Here is a 20,470-nt window from a genome sequence, read left to right as displayed (position 1 = left end):
TAATGACTGACTGATCCATTCACTCATTCAACAAGCATTTACTGCACTTACTACATGTGGTGCGCTGGGCTGGATGTTAGGAATACGCAGGTGAATAAGACACAGTCCCTTCCTGCAAAAAGCTCAGAGTCTAGTGGGAGAATCAGTCATTAAAATGCATCAGGCCATAAATGCTCTTCTATGTAGTTTCAAAGGCTAAATTGACAATCTTGGAGAAAGAAAATTGTATCTGGAAAAAAAAAAAGCCCCTTCCCTTGGATAAAGGAAACTCTTTTTTTGTGTTTATGAGAAATTCCTTCTGACTTTTCCAAGGGTTCAAATAAGTTGAACTTTATAAAATCTCAGATCCTCCTACTATTAAGTTGGTGGGAAGCAGAGAGCCTGGGCTAGTCCTTCTATACTGACTGGTCTTGCCAATGACAGTCCCTCTGGGGCCTCTCATTTTTCTTCTTTGCAGGTTGTCTGGAGCCTGGAGCTGCCCCAGCTCTCTCAGGATTTGGCAGACATTGGAGGTGGTGGTGAAGGAGACAGTGGTGGTCAATGTTATTTGAGCAGGGTCAGCAGGCCCCGGAGCTTCCTGAGTACACGATGCAGAAGGCTGCTTACTATGAAAGCCCAGGACTCTTCGGAGGCTATGGCTACAGCAAAGCTGCTGACACTTATGGCTATAGTGCCCCCCATCAGCCTTATCCACCCCCTGCTGCTGCCAACTCCCTGGACACTGATTACCCGGGCTCTGCCTGCTCCATCCAGAGCTCTGCACCTCTGCCAGCCCCAGCCCACAAGGGGGCTGAACTCAATGGAAGCTGCATGAGGCCTGGCACTGGGAACAGTCAGGGAGGTGGGGGTGGCAGCCAGCCTCCTGGTCTGAACTCAGAGCAGCAGCCACCACCACCCCCTCCTCCCCCACCAGCCCTGCCCCCATCCTCGCCCACCAACCCTGGAGGTGGAGTACCTGCCAAGAAGGCCAAGGGTGGGCCCACTGCTTCTGGCTCCTCAGCCACCATCAGCAAGCAAATCTTTCCCTGGATGAAAGAGTCCCGACAGAACTCCAAGCAGAAGAACAGCTGTGCCACTGCAGGTAGCTCTCTGAAGGGGCTCATGCCTGGGCTAAGTCCCCCAGACTGACCCCAAGAGACTAGCTCGCCCAGGAATTAAGAGGCTCAGGGCTGGAAGGGCAACTTTGGAGGCCATATGTGTAAACTCCTCATGCAGAAAAAAAAGGTTTTTTTTTGGCTGCGCTGCGCAGTTTGAGGGATCTCAGTTTCCTGACCAGGGACTGCAGAGATTGAACCCGGGCCACGGCAGTGAAAGTGCCGAATCCTAACCACTAGACCACCAGGGAACTCCCTGTTCTTTCTTTTTAGTGTCTCTGATTGTGGTCATATCCTTACAGTGACAGGGTGCTCATGTCCATTCCAGGCTGCTGGCATCATTGCTGGACATGTCTCAGAGTTACTCATAGACAGCTCTTCCTTATACTGCCCTAATATCTGCTCTCCTGGGCTGCTGGTCATAACTCAACTCCTTCTTCCACCAACAGCTCTTCAAAACTTGAAGACAGATACTATGATCCCCAAATCCAGGTGGTTATGTAGCTCATATCACATGATTCCCACTCGCTTAAATTAATAAGAACTAAAGTCTATGGAATGCTATGTTAAGAACCATGTTAAGCGCTTTACAAACGTTGTCTAATTTCATTTTCCAAAGAACGCTTTGAGGTAGGTATATGACAAAACACCCATCAGGAAACTGTTAGAGATAAGTCACTTGCCCAAGATAACAAAACTACAAAATGGCACACCTGGGGAATTCTCTGGCGGTTCAATGGTTAGGACTCCTCACTTTCACTGCCGAGGGCACAGGTTCAATCCCTGGTTGGGGAACTAAGAGCCCGCAAGCTGTGAGGCCTGGCGACCCCCACCCCCACCCCCGCCCAAACAATAAAAACAAGAACAACAAAAAACAAAACCAAAAAACCCCAAATTACACACCGGAATCCAACCAGGGTCTGCAAAAAATAACCATGGGACTCTACTTAGCCCACCCCAGCTCAGTTCTCCCCATCCCATTAAATCCCTAATGTGGAAGCACAGATCCTAAGGGAAGAGGATGTACTCTGAAACAGGAGCAGCCTTGGGTTTTTCTCCCTGGAAAAGGAGACCCTGGAGTTGAGAATATTTCCCGTAGGTCCATTTAGGGGGTGTGGAAGAAGACAGGTAGGGCCGGGAGCTCTGAGGCCTTCTGCCTCTCTGTGCTCAGCCTGTTTGGTTCCTGAACTTTTCTGGCCTTGTGCTCTCTGATGTACTTTATCTTCAGGTAGATGAACTTGCTCCCAGACTCAGGGCTAGCTTGAGGCCTGGGATGTAGTTAGCTTGTTGTCAGCTCTCTGGTTTGCCTGCTGCTCTGTGGGGCTGCTGCTCGTAGGGGGACGTGTCTTCAAGTCTTTAAGTTCCTTCTCCTTCTGCCCCTCCTTCTCAGCTGCACACCCAGGCCCTCCCTCCCAGGAGAAATCCATTTGTCTTCCCAGGGAGGGAGTGGACAAGCTGCTGAGAGGTGGCAGGGGTGGTGGAAACCAGGGCTGAGGCTGCTGCTCCTAGCATTGCAGTATTCAAAATACGCCCAGCCTGGTCTTGGATCCTCTAAAACTCTGGGGCTGTAATTTTATGGTTTGTCACCTCCCTGCATTTGGGTACTGAGCTCATGGGTACAGCTGAGCTGGAGTGAGGTGCCAGGATCTCCACCCTCATTCGGTGCTTGGGGTACTTTGCCCAGGAGCCAGACTCTGAGCAAGGCAGTTTGGGGCTGCCTCCAACCGCACCCCCCCAACCCCCTTCCCAGCTGTAGAGGCTGGAAGGACTGTTCAAAAAAGTCTGGCCCTGCTTTGACAGGGGGGAAGGCCTTACCAGCTGCTACTAGTCTCTCATTAAACTCCTCCTCAGCCTTTGGGACGAGATGATGGGCTAGGCTGAAGGGGAGGGGGTGGGCAGAATGAGTTGGACTTCAGAAGGCAGATGGGAGTTTCAGGTGCCACTGATAGTAGGCCTGGGGCCTTTGAGTTCTTGGAATCTCTTGGAATCTCACCTCTCAAACGCCCCTCCCCCACTCCATCCGTGATTAAGGTGGTGGGAGGGAGGGAGGAAGAGGCAGGAGCCTGGGAAGCACCTCTCTCTGGCCCAGGGTGTCCCCACCTCTCCCGCTCAGCGTCCCCTCTCTCTCCCTCCTTGCCCAGGAGAGAGCTGCGAGGACAAGAGCCCACCGGGCCCAGCGTCCAAGCGGGTGCGCACGGCGTACACAAGTGCACAGCTGGTGGAGCTGGAGAAGGAATTCCACTTCAACCGCTACTTGTGCCGGCCACGCCGCGTGGAGATGGCCAACCTGCTGAACCTCACCGAGCGGCAGATCAAGATCTGGTTCCAGAACCGGCGCATGAAGTACAAGAAGGACCAGAAGGCCAAGGGTATCCTGCACTCGCCGGCCGGTCAGTCCCCGGAGCGCAGCCCGCCGCTCGGCGGCGCCGCGGGCCACGTGGCCTACTCGGGCCAGCTTCCACCCGTGCCCGGCTTGGCCTACGACGCGCCTTCGCCGCCCGCCTTCGCCAAATCTCAGCCCAACATGTACGGCCTGGCTGCCTACACGGCGCCGCTCAGCAGCTGCCTGCCGCAGCAGAAGCGCTACGCGGCGCCCGAATTCGAGCCCCACCCCATGGCGAGCAACGGCGGCGGCTTCGCCAGCGCCAACCTGCAGGGCAGCCCGGTGTACGTGGGCGGCAACTTCGTCGACTCCATGGCGCCCGCATCCGGGCCCGTCTTCAACCTGGGCCACCTCTCGCACCCATCTTCAGCCAGCGTGGACTACAGTTGCGCTGCGCAGATTCCCGGCAATCACCACCACGGACCGTGTGACCCTCATCCCACCTACACAGATCTCTCGGCCCACCACTCGTCTCAGGGACGCCTGCCCGAGGCCCCCAAACTGACGCATCTGTAGCGGCGGCCACCGGCCCGAACTCGCGGCGCGATTACCTCTTTTGCTTGGGTGGCGGGGGTGGCGGGGGTGGCGGGCGGGGCCCGCGGGGCAGCTCGGTGACCCCCGCCCTCGCTCTGGCCCGGTCGCTGTCTTCCGGTCTCGGGCCAACAGCGGCCGAGGCGCAGGCGTCTGGGCCTCCTCTCCAGGCTCGCCCTGCTTTGGGTGACTCGCCATAAATCAGCCGCAAGGATTCTCCTCTGTAAGCCTGACAGTGCCACATAACTGCGGACCGAGGGACTCTAATCTGGTAATGGTGTCCCGAAGGTAAGTCTGAGATCCGTCGGCGACGCGCCCTGCAGAGGGTCCAGAACCCGGCGAGTCCGGGCATGGCCCGCGTCTAGTTTAGTTGCGGAGACCTTAATTTATATGCTTCTTCCCGTCCCGTAAGGATTGCATCGGACTCAACGATCTGTATTTATTATTTGAAGCGAGTCATTTCGTTTTCCTGATTATTTATCCTCGTCTTAATGTATTTATGTGTATATCTGTAGAATTCTCCAGCCGAGCTTAGGAACGCGCTCCCAGGCCGCGGGGGCCACATTTCACCTCTTTAGTCCCCTTGGTCTGAACTAGTTGAGAGAGTAGTTTTGAACAGTTGTAACCGTGGCTGGTGTGTGTAGTTGATGTAAAGGATTAAGACCGCAAATTGTCCTTCACGGGTAGAGTCAGGCGGCCCCATGGCGTGGCATGACACCCGTTATTCTCTTCCCAATAGCCACAGCCCTCGCCACTCGACACAGTTTATTGATTTCAAATTGTCTGGTACTATTTGAACAAATATTTAAAATAAAAAATTTTCTCAGTCTTAAGTGTATCTGTGTTAATCACGCACACTTGCAAGTAGATCACTCTACCCTTATCTTGCGCACAATCCCGGTGGAAGGCCCCCCAGTAGGCTGACACTTTGAAATATTTTTTCCACTTATTTGGAATCCAGTACACAAACTGGTTCTGGGGATACTTGATTACCTTCCAACTATTGACTTTAGGTTGTGTGTGTGTGGGGGGGGAATATTTGAGGATGCAAACCTAGAAATGTTTTGTGTGGGATGACCTGGGTAGGGTGTTTCACTGCTGCCTGTTTTGCTCTTTCTATTGCCCTCTTTCTAGACACAAATCCACTTTTTTAGATTGCACTTACATTGGGGAGGCCAGAGCTCACTTTTCTGCGCTAAGTAGTAAAAAATAAACTTTGAAAGAAAACTGACAATCAAAGACACAAGAGAAGTCATAAGAAGAACTGAGCTATGAAAAAGCTAAGATGCTGAAAAAGAAATAATCATTTGAAGCCATGCACCTAAGCTTTTTCTCTAGGAAATTCTGTCACGATTTTTTCCTTATAGAAGTCAGTAGTTCATTTCTCAAGAAGACAAACGTTCCCCGTGATGTAAAGTAATAAAAGTTTCATTAATGGAACATAACAAGTATAAACACTTTGTTCACTCCTGCTTCTTTGGACAAAATGGGCAAAATGTCTTCGAGGATTTATAACCATTTTGTAAATATTAGTGTGGTTTTAGCTGGGGCGCACTACTTACCCCCGCTTCTCTAGAAGGAGGCACTCGGAGAACGCCTTCAGATAAGGTTCAATTCTTTTGTATTTCAGCAAAGTGGGCCCACGCATCTCTATTTGGTTTGACAAATAATGCAACTCCTACTACATCCCCGGTGACACGAGGTGACATTCCTATTGTGTGGAAATAATTTAACTTCTGATCTTCTGGTGGAACAACAATCGTTTCTATTTGGATGTTTGTGTTTCGCTAAATAGTGATGGCTGAAAATAATATTTAGTTTTCTTGTTCCTCTGTGCTGTTTTTAAAATGGCATGTTAGATTGGGGGGTGGGAGGGGATTATCCTTTTTGCTAAATTTCACTTCATCCGAGCAGGTTTAAAGTATACATGTTGTAGAAGTGTATCAACAGAATAAATGACTTCAACCGAAGGGATATTTTACCCACTTTCAAGGCTTAAAATTGTTTTTCTGTGAAATTTGCATCCATAGGCAGAATTTCTAATTGTCTTGTAAGGAATTATTTTTTAAAGCTATTAGGGAAATCAAAGAAGAGCTTGCTGCCTTGCAGGGATTACAACAACCCTTCTTAACTGGCTAAGTATTAAACAGATGAATTGTCAGGCTGTTTAGATTCCGCCCGGTTTTCCCTCATCTCCTCTTCCCACCATAAATAATAAAAATACATAATGCATCATGGCTCCAGGCGTTTTCCAGCGCGGTGTGTTACCGCAGGAGTATCTGCTGAGTCTGCGGGTGTCTGCAAGGCCCCAAGTGTCATCTGCGGCTTAGCGTTTCATGGATTAGATTTTAAACGGTGTCTATCCCGGCTGACATAGCCTCCTCTCACACTCGGGCTGAAAGAAGCGCGGGGTTGGGGGCTCCCTCTTCAGGCAGCCGCAGCCGCCCCTCGCTAGTGGGGTGGGAGTTCTCTTCGGACAAACCTGCGGTCCTCTCTCACCTCTGGAGAAAGGTTCCCTGAAGCTTCTGAGAGCCGCTCGGATGGATCCGTTCCTGCCACTGGCGTGAGCGTCATACGATAGCCACACTCGGTGGCTCCCGGCGCGAGTGAGGGCGGCGGCGAATCTGGGGAGGGCGCTTCCTGCGCGGCCGCCGACCAGGGCGAGAGCGGGGGCCCGCGCACGGCCATTTAAAACTTCATAAATTATAAACAAGCCGCCTTGGCCTTCGCCATAAATTCTGCTGCTTTTGAGCCTGCAATTAGTGTTAGGAAGCACCGGAGTCTAAACACAACCAAACGCCCTCTGAAGGGCTCCAATGCCCGAGGTTGCAAACCTTTATTTCCCAGTGCCACCCCCTCCGCACCCCGAGGTTTGCACACAGTCGCCTCCTCCCCCGCCACCACCGGCGGTGTACACCCGGCTGGCTTCCCGCTCTGCGAGGGAAGGTCACAATAGCTGCTCTATCAGCGAAGGCGCCCGCCTCCTCCCTCCCAGGTCTCGGAAAAGCAGAGAAAGAAGAGTGGGGGAGGGGAGCCCTGGGCCCGGCCTGGCGCTCCGGGTCCAGGCCTCTCCTTCTCCCGGAGCGGACTGCAGCGGGAAGGGGCAAGTTTGCAGCGGAAGGAAACCGCCATCTCAGACCGAGGCTTCTTCCCGGGAGCGGCGCGCGGGGGGCCGTGGGGAGCTCACCACGGCCTCGAGGCTGCTGGCCTCTCGCTACCGGGCGCTGGGTCCAGGGCGCCTGGAGCAGCGGGTCTTCCGGGAGCGGCGGCGCCATTGTGCGCGCGGCTTCCCACGGGCCCCGCGGCGGGGAGGCCGCACAAAGGCGGCGCGGGGGCCGACACCGGCAGGTGGTGAGGGGCCCGCCTCTCTCCGGGCCTTGGGCTCCAGGAGGCTTTTACCTCGTCTGCGCAAGGGAAGGAAATGGCTGTCTGGCTGTGGCCGTGGCCAGCTCTGCCTTTGTCCTACAGAGAACGCTTTGAGGGAGGTGGGATCAGGGAGTTTGTGGGGGAGTCTCCTGGGACCTGAAGAAAGGGCTCGGGGCCTCAAGCCCAGGCCCACGTATGGGGGGTGGCGGTCATTCGGGAGCCCCTGGTTGCTCCGTCGAGGCAGTCAAACGTGAATTAAAGCAGCGCTGAGGTGAGGTAGCTGGAATGGCCAGCTACAAAATGGGAGGTGGGGTGGGAAAAGATTTCGGCCGAGGGAGAGCCTGCCCTGGCTACGAGGAGAAACTCAGGACCCAGCCTGAGTGGAGTCAGAAGACCCAACTGAGCTAGCCAGGGGGGTGGGGAAGTTGCCGAGGAAAGGCCTGAAGAGTAGTCCTGGCCCCTGGAAAGGTGGCAAGAAAGGGCGACTACACATTCTACCTCCTGGCTTTCAGACCTCAGCCTTATCCAGCGACCTGACAGAGAAGAATCCGCCTCTGATGGAATCATTAAGTTAACCCTCCATTTGTACCATTTCTTTGTACAGGCGTTCAGATGAGAGAGGGAGAGAATACAGAGCAAGTGCTTTCCCCTTGGAGCAACCCAAGCCTAGTCTCTATCAGAGACACATCAGCCAAATTAGTTTCCCAGGCCCCGGAGGGAGGCTGCTAACCTTGCTGAAAAGGAGTTTTTGAATTTCTATCTGTAAGGAGTATTAAAAAATAGTGATTAACTATACTAGCTACTCGTCCCTTCTCCCTCCCCCATTCAGTACCAGCCAACTGACCCTTGAGTGAAGTGATCTTCTCAGCCAGCAGGCTTGGGAGCCTAGGCTCCCCATCTGTTGAGGTTTTTCATTAGGGAGGGTGAAGAGGATATGTGTGTGGGTGTATGTTTGAATAACAAAGAAGAAACCCAACATTCTAATAAAAAGTGTTTCTCTGCTTGACCTGGGGGAGCCAGAAGCTTGTTTACACCATGAATATTCAAGGAACAGTCACAGGCCTGTTTTGACTTTATCCTGAGAATTAGTTGAAACTTCCTCCTATAGACAAGAATGGGTTAATCCCAGTTAGATGCAGGAAGGTCCTCTTCATCTGGCAACTCTTGGCCTTACTCTGCTCCTTCTTTCAGAAACTGTAAGAAAAGAATAGGGCGAACAGAAGTTTATATTAAATAAAAATAAAAAGAGAGACAGAAGTCTCCAGTCCCCACAGGCCTACAGCCTGATTACTTCAGGGCACTGCAACTTCCCTTAGAGGGGCCTGGGTGAGCAGACCCATCCCTAGACACTTTGGGCACAGGGAGCTGAGGCTGAGTTGCCAGCCACACCCTCATCACCTCTGACTACTGGCTCACTTAGACCTCTCTTGCAGAAGGCTGGGATGGAGAGAAAAAAGATAGGGTAGATGAATCCTCTGTACTTACTACACTGGTGATACTGGTAGTGGAGAGGATCATCACAGAGGATGAAATCTTAGTTATCATTGCTCCCTTGTATTCTACTCCAGCTACAAATGCCCTTATTTTTGGGGCTCAAAGTTGGTTCCCAATGGATTTTTATACCTGGCCCAAAGCCCATGCCTAAACACTTCGCTCAGGTCTCATACTCACCTTGGCAAGTTAGGAAAGTACAAAGACAATTCAAAGACCCACTTTCAGGCCCGGTTCAGCCTGAAGCACAGTGAACAAAAGGTTTCCACACATGCAGGAAGAACCAAGGTAAATAAATGCATGTCCAGTCATTTGCAGTAGCAGAAGCAGGCGAAGGGTCCCCAGGAGATCAGCATGATGGGAGATATGACGGAAGTCTTCTTGTCCCAGGTCTTGTGGCAAAATATCTTGACTGGTTCCTATATCTAGTCTGGATCATTGTTATGGAAGAATAATAACTGGAAAACCATTCGAATAGGATTTTAACATTAGTAAGAGCCCAAGGAGGAGATCTTAATTTAAATGAGGATGCATGGAGAACCCCGATAGAAATGCAGTGTTTTTGCTGGGGAAGTGGGGCTAAAACCGGGCCAAGAGGACCTGTTGGACCAGGGCCTTTTTGAAGGATCGGAAAAGAGTGTCCCTGACTTATGAGGAGACAGGGAGAAGGTCTTCTGATGGCTCTATTGTTCAGAGTGCTGCCTTACAAATACCACATCCCTCCCAACTTCCACAAGGGCCCAAGGGCCAAGGGAGCGGGAAACTGGGTCACTTGGGCTGAGCTCCAGGCAGTGGCAGAGCCACGACTGACCTCCCTCACCCGCGTCTCCTAACCTCTTGGGGCAGCAACGATGCCATCTCCGCCGCCGGCAGAAAACACACAAAGGAGGCCCCCACCCATCCTCGAACCTGGGGACACACTGGGGAGGGGCTGGCGTGGACCCCGAGTCCGAGCACCTCCCACCCCCGCGGGGAACAATAGCCGCCGCCTTCCCGGGGCGGCGGGGCGGTCGCGCTGCACAAAGGCCGGCTCGGCCCGCGCCATGTGACGCACGCTCGATCCCGTCTCCCGGAGGCGGCGCGGCGCGGAGCGGCGGGCGGGTGGGTGTTCCTGATCCACCTGGAACACTTTCTGAGAGACAAACGGTGAGTTAATCACCCAACCGGCTGGCGACCGCGTCCCCCTGGCCCGCGGGGAGGCCGGGGGAGGGGCGGGGGTGAAGGCCTGCTCTGCGTGTGTGTCTAGGGTGGGGGCGGGAGAGGTTAGTCCTATTAAGAGTTCATCAATCACCGGTGTGCACTTTTCGCTCGACAGCGGTCCCTCCTACTTCGGAGCAAGTCCGGGCCAGCTGGGATCCGACCAGAAACCGCAAGCGGAGGAGACACAGGCACGCAGGCTGAGCGCTGAGGGCGCGAGCCGCCGCCACGCGCTCTGCCGCGCGAGGCCCGAGGGCACCGCGGCCGCGCGGCCGCCCGCCAGCCCAGCCCGCGGAGCACGCAGGGCGCGCAGGCCCCCCAACTGCCCGGCCCCAACGCCTCCCAGCCCCGCCTCCCACGCACCTCCCGCCGCCCCCCCCGACCCCCTTCAACGCTCCTGTCCCCCCAGAAAGGGACAAATCCATCTCTGAGGGCAGGACAAGAAAAATCTCAGTGGGTCGGAAGGTTCTTGCATACACTTTTATTTAAGAGTTTTATACACGATGTCCCGAGGGATCAGAATTAGGGGAGACGCTGAACTAGTTTCGTTCTCTCATTCACCTGCAGGACTATTTGTGTGGGAGGAAGCAGGATGAGACCCCTATTGAACTTGGAACTAAACTTGAATGCCATTTAAAATAACCATAAAAATACACTTAGAACACTAACCACAATGATATGTCTCTTCTCTCTTTTATGGTGTGAGGGAAGGATTGCAGTATTTCTGCTTTGGCTCTTTTGGGTTCATTTTTGAAACACCGTGAAGGAGGAGACTGCAAGCGGTGGGGGCGGGGCGCGGGCAGGCTTCAAGTCTTACAGCTGTTCACAGCAGGAAGGCCTGGATGAGCGGGTAGCCCGGGCCTTGTACCCCCTCTTGAGCGGTACCTGTTGTCCTCTCTGTAATAAGTTCTAAGAGAGTTCTGGGCTACCCTCTCTTTAACCTTTGTTCTAAGTGACAACAGGTGAGAAGTTTCTCAAGTTAATGTGTTTGCCTCAGCCCATAGGAAAGAGCCCCTGAAGGATAGAAAGTCCCAGATTTCTCTCCCTCCCCTCAGCCCTCTTCTCTCTCACCGTCCTCTTGGGTGGAAAAAACTTGCTCTGGAGGAATGGTCTACTGCCATTTTCCTCAGAAAGATATAAACTGAAGCATTAAGCCTTGCACAGGGTCCTGAACTTCTCAAGCAATTAAAATACAATTAAAATACTCTTGTCCTTGGTTCAGAGTCCTCTCTCCCTTCACCAATAGCTACTGAACAGCTCCTATGTGCACTGTGCTGGGCTCTGGGATACAAAATTGATGTGTACGCCCTTCGATCTACTGGGGGGAGAAAAAGAATTAATCCTAAGACAGTGTGACAGATGCTATAACATAGGTGTGGCCAAAATGTTCCTGGAATAAAGGCTCCACTAACAGTATCGTCGTGTCAAAAAAGGCTTCTCAGAAGAGGTGAATTTGGGTCCCTGAAGTACAGGAGTTTTTTTAGGCCCAGGAAGGAGGGACATACCAGGTGGAGAGAGCAGCACATACAAAAGCAGGGAGGGAAGAAAGAGCAAGGTGTGGACCTAGAACAAGGATAGGAGCTGGAGTGGGGCATCTGGCTGGACAAGAGAGGTTGTGTAAGGGCCATGGAAAGGCGTCTGGACTTAATGTGTAGGCAAGGGAGAGCCACTGAAGGTTTTAAGCTGGGACATGTGGTTACCTATTATCTGTATTTGGAAAGCTGACTCTTGGGGATACTATGTCTGAGGGGACAAAGGAGAGATAGCAAGCAAGAAGAACAAAGGAGGAGGCTGCTGCCATCATCAAGCCTAGAGAGGAAGAAACTGAATACGGATGAAGAGGAGAGCATTTAGGAGGAAGAATTCACAGGACTTGGTGATCAATCGGATCAGTGAAAGAGGAGTTGTGGTTATTAATCCCTAGGATTCTGACGCCTGAGGGGGTAGTCAGGTCATCCACCAAAACGAACAGTGGAGGGGGAAGAGAAGACTCCATAGGGGAAATGAATGAGTTCAGGTTTAGGTCTCTGTACATTTGTTTCTGCTTTGCTAACTGATACACTGTGTGACCCTAAGAAATTCACTGAATCTTTCTGGCCTTCAGTTTCATCATCAATAAAACAGTCAATAAAGACATCTACTTTGTAAGTTTATCATTAGAGCAGTGTGCGTGTGTGCATGTGTGTGTGTGTACTCCCACACTTAGGTATTATCTTTACCAGGTCCAAGTGAGTGTCCTATATAATGCTAAAACTTAGGGAAAACGTCCTCTTACCCACACCATGATGATCAATACTTAGATCCTGGGTGGCCAGTGAGAAATGTCTCAGGGAAATTAAAAACAACACCCTACTGCTTCCCAGATATTGAATCCAACCTAATGCTTAGGGCTAGGTCAGATCAGATTGCTAATCAGAGTCCCTCAGCTTCCAGAGGGTACTCTCCAGGGGAACATGCAGAAATGTGGTCTTGGTATCAGACCACTAAAGGAGAGGGCTCTTAGCAGATGTCAAAGCTTCTGTGCTTTTTTTATACCATGTGTCTTTCAGGGAATGCTCTTTGAACCTCCTTAGGCTTCCTTGTGGCACAGTGTAGTATAGGAAAGAGTGCTGAACATCTGACTTTGGCCATTTACATTGGATGTGACTACAGTAAATTGTTTATCTTTTTTCTATGTCAGTATTAGCGTTTGTAAAATAAAATTATAAGAGGATAAAATACGATAAGGAAGAATGACATTTTTGGAGATGCTATAAGGGTAAGTAAAAGGTATTATTTTTCATTGATCAGATTGGCAAAAATAAAAAAAAGTTTAATATCCCACTGACTTGTCAAAGGTGTGGGGAAACACGAATTTTCCTTTGCTGCTGGTAGAAGTATAAATTGATTCACTTCTAAAGAGATCAATTTAGCAATATATATCAAAATTGCCAGTGTACATACATTAGACTAAGTAATTTCATGTCTAGGAATTTTTCCAATAGGCAAAAATTTGAACATGTGTTTCTAATACCAAAATGAAAATAAATGCCCATTAATAAGGGACTGGCTAAATAAGTTGTGGTAGATGCATACAATAGAACAGCATAAAATTGTAAAAATAAAGTAGAAAGTTCTGTATGAAATGATCTTCAAGATATAATAGGGGGAAAAGCATGGTGCAGAAGGGTCTTGTAATATGTTATCATTTGTGGAAAAATGCGGGGAGATGTATCTATAACCAAATATATATTTGTCTATAATTGTAAAGGTATAAAGTATTTCTGGAAAGATATACTCATAAAAGTGGTGAAGAAACTCGGAAAATTGTTGTCCATGTGAAGGGGAACTAGGTGGCTGGGGACAGGGGTGGGAGAAGGGCTTTCACTGCACACCATTTTGTACCCTTGAATCTTGAACCATGTAAATTCAAACTTAATACCCTTTATAAAGATAAAGGAGCAAAAAAAAAAAAAAAGATCAGTATAATTGACCTGGGTGTACCTATGTGTGTTCACACATGTCCTTATTTGTACTTGCCTATCCAGCTACATTAATCTAGGGACGCCTCTTGTTTTGTCTCCAGGGCCCTGATGCTGCTCAAACTGAACAGGAAATGAGGGGATCCTTTACCTTTGCTTGGTGGAGGGTGTGAGGACCCGGGCTCAGTTCTGCCCTTTCTCGCAGGAGCAGCTCAAGGTGGCACCTCAGAAGTCTGGGGCACAGGTTTAGCAAACAAATGGCAAAGGGAGGGTTGCAGGCCTCCCAGTCAGCCCCACTGGCAGTGTGGTGTCCTTGAACACTACTCTGTTGCTCAGCGTGGAGGCCACCACTGTGCACAGGACGGGCTGCCTGACTCCGTCCTCTTTGCACACTGTGGGGATTCAGGAGACCCAAGCTTGTTCCCTCATCTTTTGAAGGATGGCTTTGTCTTTTAAAGTCTGAGTAAATAAAGTAACTTCCCCACTAAAATGAGGGGTTTGATGTCGCTTATCTCTAAGGGGTCTCCTAGCATTGACATCTTATGCTGCTAAAGGTCAATCTCTAGCCAGAGTGAGAGTCACACCTTAGGCCAAGGGACGGTTGGCCCCCTCTGGATCCTGAGGGCTCAAGTGCTCATTCCAGGCAATCTGGAAGACATGGAAGGAAATGAGAGTTGGCTCCTCTCTCTTGAGACCCCCATTCCTACTCCTTCCTTCTTCCCATTGCCTCAGAGCCACTCATCTTTCTCTGAAGGGATTGGGAGAGACAAATCCTTTCTTTCACTTCCTACCCCACTGGCATTCTCAAAGCCAAGTTAGGGAAGTGGCAAGAAGTAAGCTGGGTCTCTTCAAAGCACTATTTTGTCAGCAAAACTTGAGACATTCCTACTGACTACCTTTTAAGGATATTTTCTGGAACTTCAGCCCAGCCAGACTTAAGTTTGACCTTGACATTGACCTCTCTGCCCCTACTACCCAACAGGCTTCTGGACACTTTTCAGGTATAATCCTGCTCCATTTAGCCATGAACTCTCACTTGCTGGTCAAGAATCACCCCTCTCTCCCCACACTGCCCCCCCACCCCCGCTCCTAAAGCAGAAATTTTCAAAGTGTGGTTCCGAAGAACACTGCTTTAGAATCACCCAACAGGCTTATTAAAAAGAAAGACTCCTGAGCCAGACCTAGTAGATTAGAAGCTCAGTGGGGATGCAGGGGAGGCTGAGGAACCTGCACATTTAAACAAGCTTCTCTGGTGATTCCTACCCACCTGGAGTGGTGCCGGGAGCCAATAATCTAAGGATATCCTTTAGCCAATATTGGTCATGGTGAAGACACACCATTCTGTCCATTTTTATTTCTGCCTAACAAACGTTTCTTTTTTTCCCCTTTGAATTTTATTTATTTATTTTATACAGCAGGTTCTTATTAGTTATCTATTTTATACATATTAGCGTATATATGTCAATCCGAGTCTCCCAATTCTTCCCCCCCACCGCCGCTCCCCCCCACCCCCGCTTTCCCCTCTTGGTGTCCATATGCCAACAAACATTTCTCGAATGCCTCTTGTGTGCCAGACACGGGCTTGACCCACAAGTCTTTCACAAAACTCTAGGGAAAGGCACAGCACACTAAACTGTTTTCTTCAGGGAGGGTCACGTTATCAGACTTCAGACAGGTTTTGAATTCCTGTCTTTAGGATCCCGTTCATCCCTACCTCTACCTTAGGATAGAAGGATGCTGCAGAGAGCTGCAAATCTTGCTTAAGAGAAAAGAACCCTCCTTTTTATCCCAACAAGCAAGAGCCTTTCTGTCCTTTGGGGCTGTGGAGCCAAGAGTTTGCATGTGCTCAAGCATCTCCAAGGGATAACACAGTGGGGCTTGTGGAGAGGGATTGTAAGAGGCTTCTTAGGAACAACTGTAAACACACAGAAGACCAGACTGCCACCCTCCATCACTTCTGTCTGCAGAAAAGAAGACTGTTGTTTGAGTGGGAGAGAAGGGTAGTCCTGGGGGGTGGTTAGGGGGTGACTGCTGTGGTGAGTACGATGGGACAGATTTCAAAGCATTCCTACATCAAACACAACCTGGCAATCAGGCCCCTAGGCTGTCACCTCCTGCTGAGAACTCACAGCACCAAGACCCAGCAGGGTAAGTGACCCTCAAGAATCCATGACTCGAACAAGCAATAAAATCAGTAAGACATTTCGTCCATACTCTGTGAACTTCTAGGAGACAAACTTTAAAGTTACCAAAAATATCCTATATTCGTATCTTTATACACACAATTGCCCCAATAATATCTTCCAACATCTCCTTAGAAAATTATAGATTCAGATTTTCCTAGAGTAGATTTATAGTATAGCTAACATGTGCCAGAAATGAATCCCTTGTTCCTTTGGTTTGAGAATATCTTTTTTCTCAGCCTAAGCTTCCCCTAACAAAAAAGTTCTTACACAGTAGGTCCTTGGCAAATGTTTATTGAATCTGAGTCTGAGATGATCAGAGTCTTGACTTTCATCCTGAGTAAGTCAAGAACCAGCCCAGGAGTGGAGATGTGGCCACTCTGAGCCCCAAGGTGTAGCATATGCCAAAGGCTGGGAGACGAAAGGGAGTAGAGAGAAGGAGGAACAGAATGTAGCTCTCTGCCTGCAGTTATCAGGGAACTGCTACTGGGTCTGAACACATACTGAACACCCCACCCACCCACCCTCACCCACAGTTGTTAAAATAGCACGATTTTTAAAATCTAATTTTTAGATGATTAATTTTAGATGTCCCTTTCAGGACATTCTCTTCTCTCAGCAAAAGCTCAATCTCCAAAATTTCTCTTTGGGGAAATAGTGTGCACAGCTCACTGGTGCACCAAAGTCAATGCTCAACTGTGACATGAAGGACCCAACCTTTGCTCCAAACGCTTAGCATTAAAAACCTGGTCTTTGTTGCAATGAAGGTTGCCAAGGCACCTAGGCTGCCTGTTTTTCCTGAAACCTTAGAGAAAAGGCCCTTAATTTGCTAGGTTTCGGTCAGATTTGCCAAACAATCAGGCTGGGTTTCCTGTCCTACATCCGGGTTTCTGCCAGCTGGTGTCTTTCTCTAGAGACGTTTACAAGGCCACCCTTCCTTCTTGACCCCTTGGGGCCTCTGGACCTAGAAGCTGTGATCAGATGAGTACCATTTGAGAGCGGGGTCTTATAGTTTTGAGACAAGAGTGTGAGAGCTGAGACATTGTGCTGGTAAAAACTGGTAAAAATTAAAGTCTAGCCAGTGGGGGGATGAGGGGGCATTGTGAACTCAGCAGCATCTGACCTGCTGATACTTTTGCAGAAGGGCACAGAAGGAGGACAGTGAAGAAATGCATCTATATGTGACGCCTGAGCTAGCTCTGAAGAGCTCTATCATTTCCCAACCAAGGTGCTAGAGAAGAGCCTTTTTCTCTTTTTAAAAACTATTAAAAAAAACAAACCTATTTAGGACCTTTGTTGTGGGACTGGCTACAGGAGAGAACTGAAGTAGCAATGTCAAGTTTGAAGGGCTATCTTCCAGCCCAGGATTTTATTTCCCAATTAAATCCAAGAACTTCAGCAGTGCAGGAATCCTCGACCTCTTTAGCTTTGTGCTCATTCCTAGCTGTCTACCCTCTACCTACCCTCTCCCCTCCAGGCTCAACCCTCCCCCATCCTGGCTCAACTTCAGCCTCAACACTGGTAACACTTTTGGTGTGGCTCTGTTTATTCACAAGTTCACATCCCTGTAAGGAACTGGCTCCCTGGACTGTAAAAGCTCCTATTTTCCAGACTTCCTCAGACTGGAATTTTAGGCAAGGGCTCAATCGCTCTTTCAGGACAAGTGGATCAGTAAAACAATAATAAAACCTCGGTCACCATAACTTAGAGGCTGTAATAGATCAAGTCCTCAAGGGCACTTGAATAAGCCAAAAGTAGACTCTCTATTCACACAGAGTTTTAGGAAACCACCCTCTTTCATTACCGCTGTGTGTAAATAACATTTATTTATTTAATTTGTTATTTGTCCTGGAGCCCCAAAGAGGGAAACATTTAAAAAAATGTTCAAGGAAGTTGGAAGGTTTATCCATGTAAAGCTTGTCTTTGTAACCATTCTACTTTTCATTTCCTGTGCCAATTGCGCTTTTATTTCCCGTCTCTCTACACTCAGTAAACAAAACCATATTATCAAGGGAAAGACGTGAGCCCATTAACATTGTGAGACCTCAGATTTCACTCGCAAGAGACGACGCAGCACTTATCTGATGGAACAGAAGCTTTAATTGCTTCGAGGTACAAGGCTCTCCAAACCTCTGAGATCTGACCGGTCCCTGGGAAGCCTTTGCTCCCTGAAGCCAAAGCGCCTCGGAGAAACCGTGCGCAGCAACGGTGCGTGTGCCAACCGCCAAGAGAGCAGCACAACGAGCGTTCCACTCCAAGGGCAGTTTCTTTATTTTACAACCTAGTCAGAGGGGGAGAATCTGCTAAACGTCCCACAAGGCAGAAACTTTCTTCTGTCCAAATCAAACCCCTGGACTCCAATACTCGCCCTTATGATGCCGCCACAAATGGAAGCAATCGAAGAAGCTGCGAAATAACGTGAAAAATCTAGCTTAAAAGTGAAGAGTTTGTGCCGCCCCTGCTACACAGCACCTACAGCATAAAATTTAGTCCCCAGAATAGGGGCGAGAGGGAAAAGAGGAAAAATTAAACGTCTACTCAAGGTTTAGGAGAGAGATTAGGAGGAGTGCCAAGAACACTGAAAGCGCTTAAGGGCTCAGAGAAAAAGGGAAGAGGAATAACTTTACCTTCCCAGGAGGAGGCTAGGAGCGGTCCCCGATGGCCTTTTAACACTTTCCACACCGCGGCGCCCACCCTTCACACCCGAGAGACTAGCCACCCACGATGCAGAAGAACGAGCTCACACCCTCTCCATCCTCTTGTCCTCACCCGAGCGGCCAGTCCTGCCTTTCTGCCCCCACCTGGTCCAATACCTGTCCGGGAAGCAGGCGTCCCGCGCTCTCGCCCCGCCCTTCCCCACGCAGCCCCAGGCCAGGGCGCCTCTCCGCCGGGCTGGGGTAGGGCGCTGGTCGGCGGCCACCCGCCGGTTGGCAAAGTTGGCGGCCGGGCAGGCGCGTGCAGCGGCGCGCCAGTCGGGACCCAGGCCGTGCTGAGACGGCGCCCATTGGCCGGCCGGCGCCACGTAGCCACCCCGCCCCTATATTAGGCCTCTATTTACCCCCAGCTGGCTTGCCATGGCTCGGCGAGGGTAGTTCGGCTAGAGAGGGAAGGCGGAGCGGCGCCGACCGCGGCGGTCCTGCGGGCCCCGCACCTGGGCGCGGCCGGTGCGCTCAGGTGGGGTGGACCGGAACCATGAGTTCCTACCTGGACTACGTGTCGTGCGGCAGCGGCAGGGGCGGCGGCGACGTGCTGAGCTTTGCGCCCAAGTTGTGCCGCGCCGACGCTCGGCCAGTGGTCCTGCAGCCCGCCTTCCCCATAGGCAGAGGCGACGGCGCCTTCGTGAGCTGCCTGCCCCTGGCCGCGGCCCGAGCGGCGCCCTCGCCCCCGGCTGCTCCGGCGCAGCCTCCCGCGCCGCCCCCGGCCGCGCCCGCGTACGCCCCGTGCCCCCTGGAGGGGACCTACGAGCCGGGCACGGCACCTGCCGCGACTGGCGGCGCGGACTACGGTCTCCCGGGGCCCGGGCCCCCGTACGACTTCCCGTGCGCGCTCGGGCGGCCGGCCGACGACGGCGGGGCGCACGTCCACTACGCCACCTCGGCCGTCTTCTCGGGCGGCGGCTCCTTCCTCCTCAGCAGCCAGGTGGACTACGCGGCCTTCGGCGAGCCCGCCCCCTTCCCGGCGTGTCTCAAAGAGCCGGCCGACGACCACTCCGGGGCCTTCCAGACCGCGTCCGCCGCCCCCGGCGTCTACCCCAATTCTGCGTCCCCTTCCTCCGGCCTCCCCGCCGCCTTCAGCACGTTCGAGTGGATGAAAGTGAAGAGGAACGCCCCGAAAAAAAGTAAGTGCTTGGGCCTTGGACGGACGGACGCCACTGGGGCTGGGGACGGAGCCTGCCTCGCGTAATTGCGCCGGGGGCGTGCTGTAGCTGTCCCTCTGGACGGCGGTTTGGGTTTTATGGGGGAAACGCGGTCCGAGGCATCATTAAAGCAGGCGAATTCCATTGAGCGTGCCCCGAGTGCCAGGCGTTGAGAAAATTGCGGGAAGGAGCACTCGGTGAAGCTTTTCTCCTGGCACAACTGTGTTCGGAGACCCAAGAGTGACTTTGATTCTAATGTGGCCCCAAAGCTCTCCCGAGCCTTGTCTCCGCGTGTTCTCGCCCCGCTGATTCCCTGTCTTTACGTTGCAGGCAAATTTGCCAAGTATGGAGCCGCCAACTCGTCCAGCGCGATCCGCACGAATTTCAGCACTAAGCAACTAACAGAACTAGAGAAGGAGTTTCATTTCAATAAGTACTTAACTCGGGCCCGACGAATCGAGATAGCCAACTCACTGCAGCTGAATGACACCCAAGTCAAAATCTGGTTCCAGAACCGCAGGATGAAACAGAAGAAAAGGGAACGAGAAGGGCTTCTGCCCTTGGCCACCACCGTGACTTCCCTCCAACTTCCCCTCTCAGGAACGAGCCCCACCAAGTCTGGCAAGAACCTGGGGAGCCCTTCTCAGGCCCAAGAACCTTCATGAGCCTTAGTCACGAGGCTGAGGAACTGTGGCCTGTAGAACTTACAGGCCACCCCACCCCTATCTGGACTTATTAGCTCAGTTTAGGATGGAGGTGGGCAGGGAAGAAATAATAAGAGGTTTCACTTGGGAGAGGAAGTATCCTGGTGGCTTCTGAGTTCGGAGCTGTGGGTGTCCAGATGTTAATTTGAAGTCTCTAAAGCCACCGATCTGTGTATTAATTGTGTCTTATCAGGGAAAAGGAGC

General features: G+C 51.2%; 2 protein-coding genes across 2 annotated transcripts; both read left to right on the top strand.

Moving 5' to 3' along the window:
• Positions 1-540: 540 nt before the first annotated feature.
• HOXD3 (homeobox D3) lies at positions 541-3,993 on the top strand. Its single transcript, XM_030851291.2, has 2 exons — positions 541-1,081; positions 3,236-3,993. The coding sequence occupies exons 1-2, from the start codon at positions 541-543 to the stop codon at positions 3,991-3,993; spliced, it is 1,299 nt and encodes a 432-aa protein (XP_030707151.1).
• A 14,905-nt stretch (positions 3,994-18,898) lies between these two features.
• HOXD1 (homeobox D1) lies at positions 18,899-20,227 on the top strand. The gene is made up of 2 exons (XM_030849619.2): positions 18,899-19,544; positions 19,893-20,227. The coding sequence occupies exons 1-2, from the start codon at positions 18,899-18,901 to the stop codon at positions 20,225-20,227; spliced, it is 981 nt and encodes a 326-aa protein (XP_030705479.2).
• The last annotated feature ends 243 nt before the right edge of the window (positions 20,228-20,470 follow it).

This window comes from Globicephala melas, chromosome 7, assembly GCF_963455315.2.
Source record: "Globicephala melas chromosome 7, mGloMel1.2, whole genome shotgun sequence".
Lineage (NCBI taxonomy): Eukaryota > Metazoa > Chordata > Mammalia > Artiodactyla > Delphinidae > Globicephala > Globicephala melas.
The sequence above is the reverse complement of the archived record's forward strand: the minus strand, read 5'-3'. Positions and strand labels throughout refer to the sequence as shown.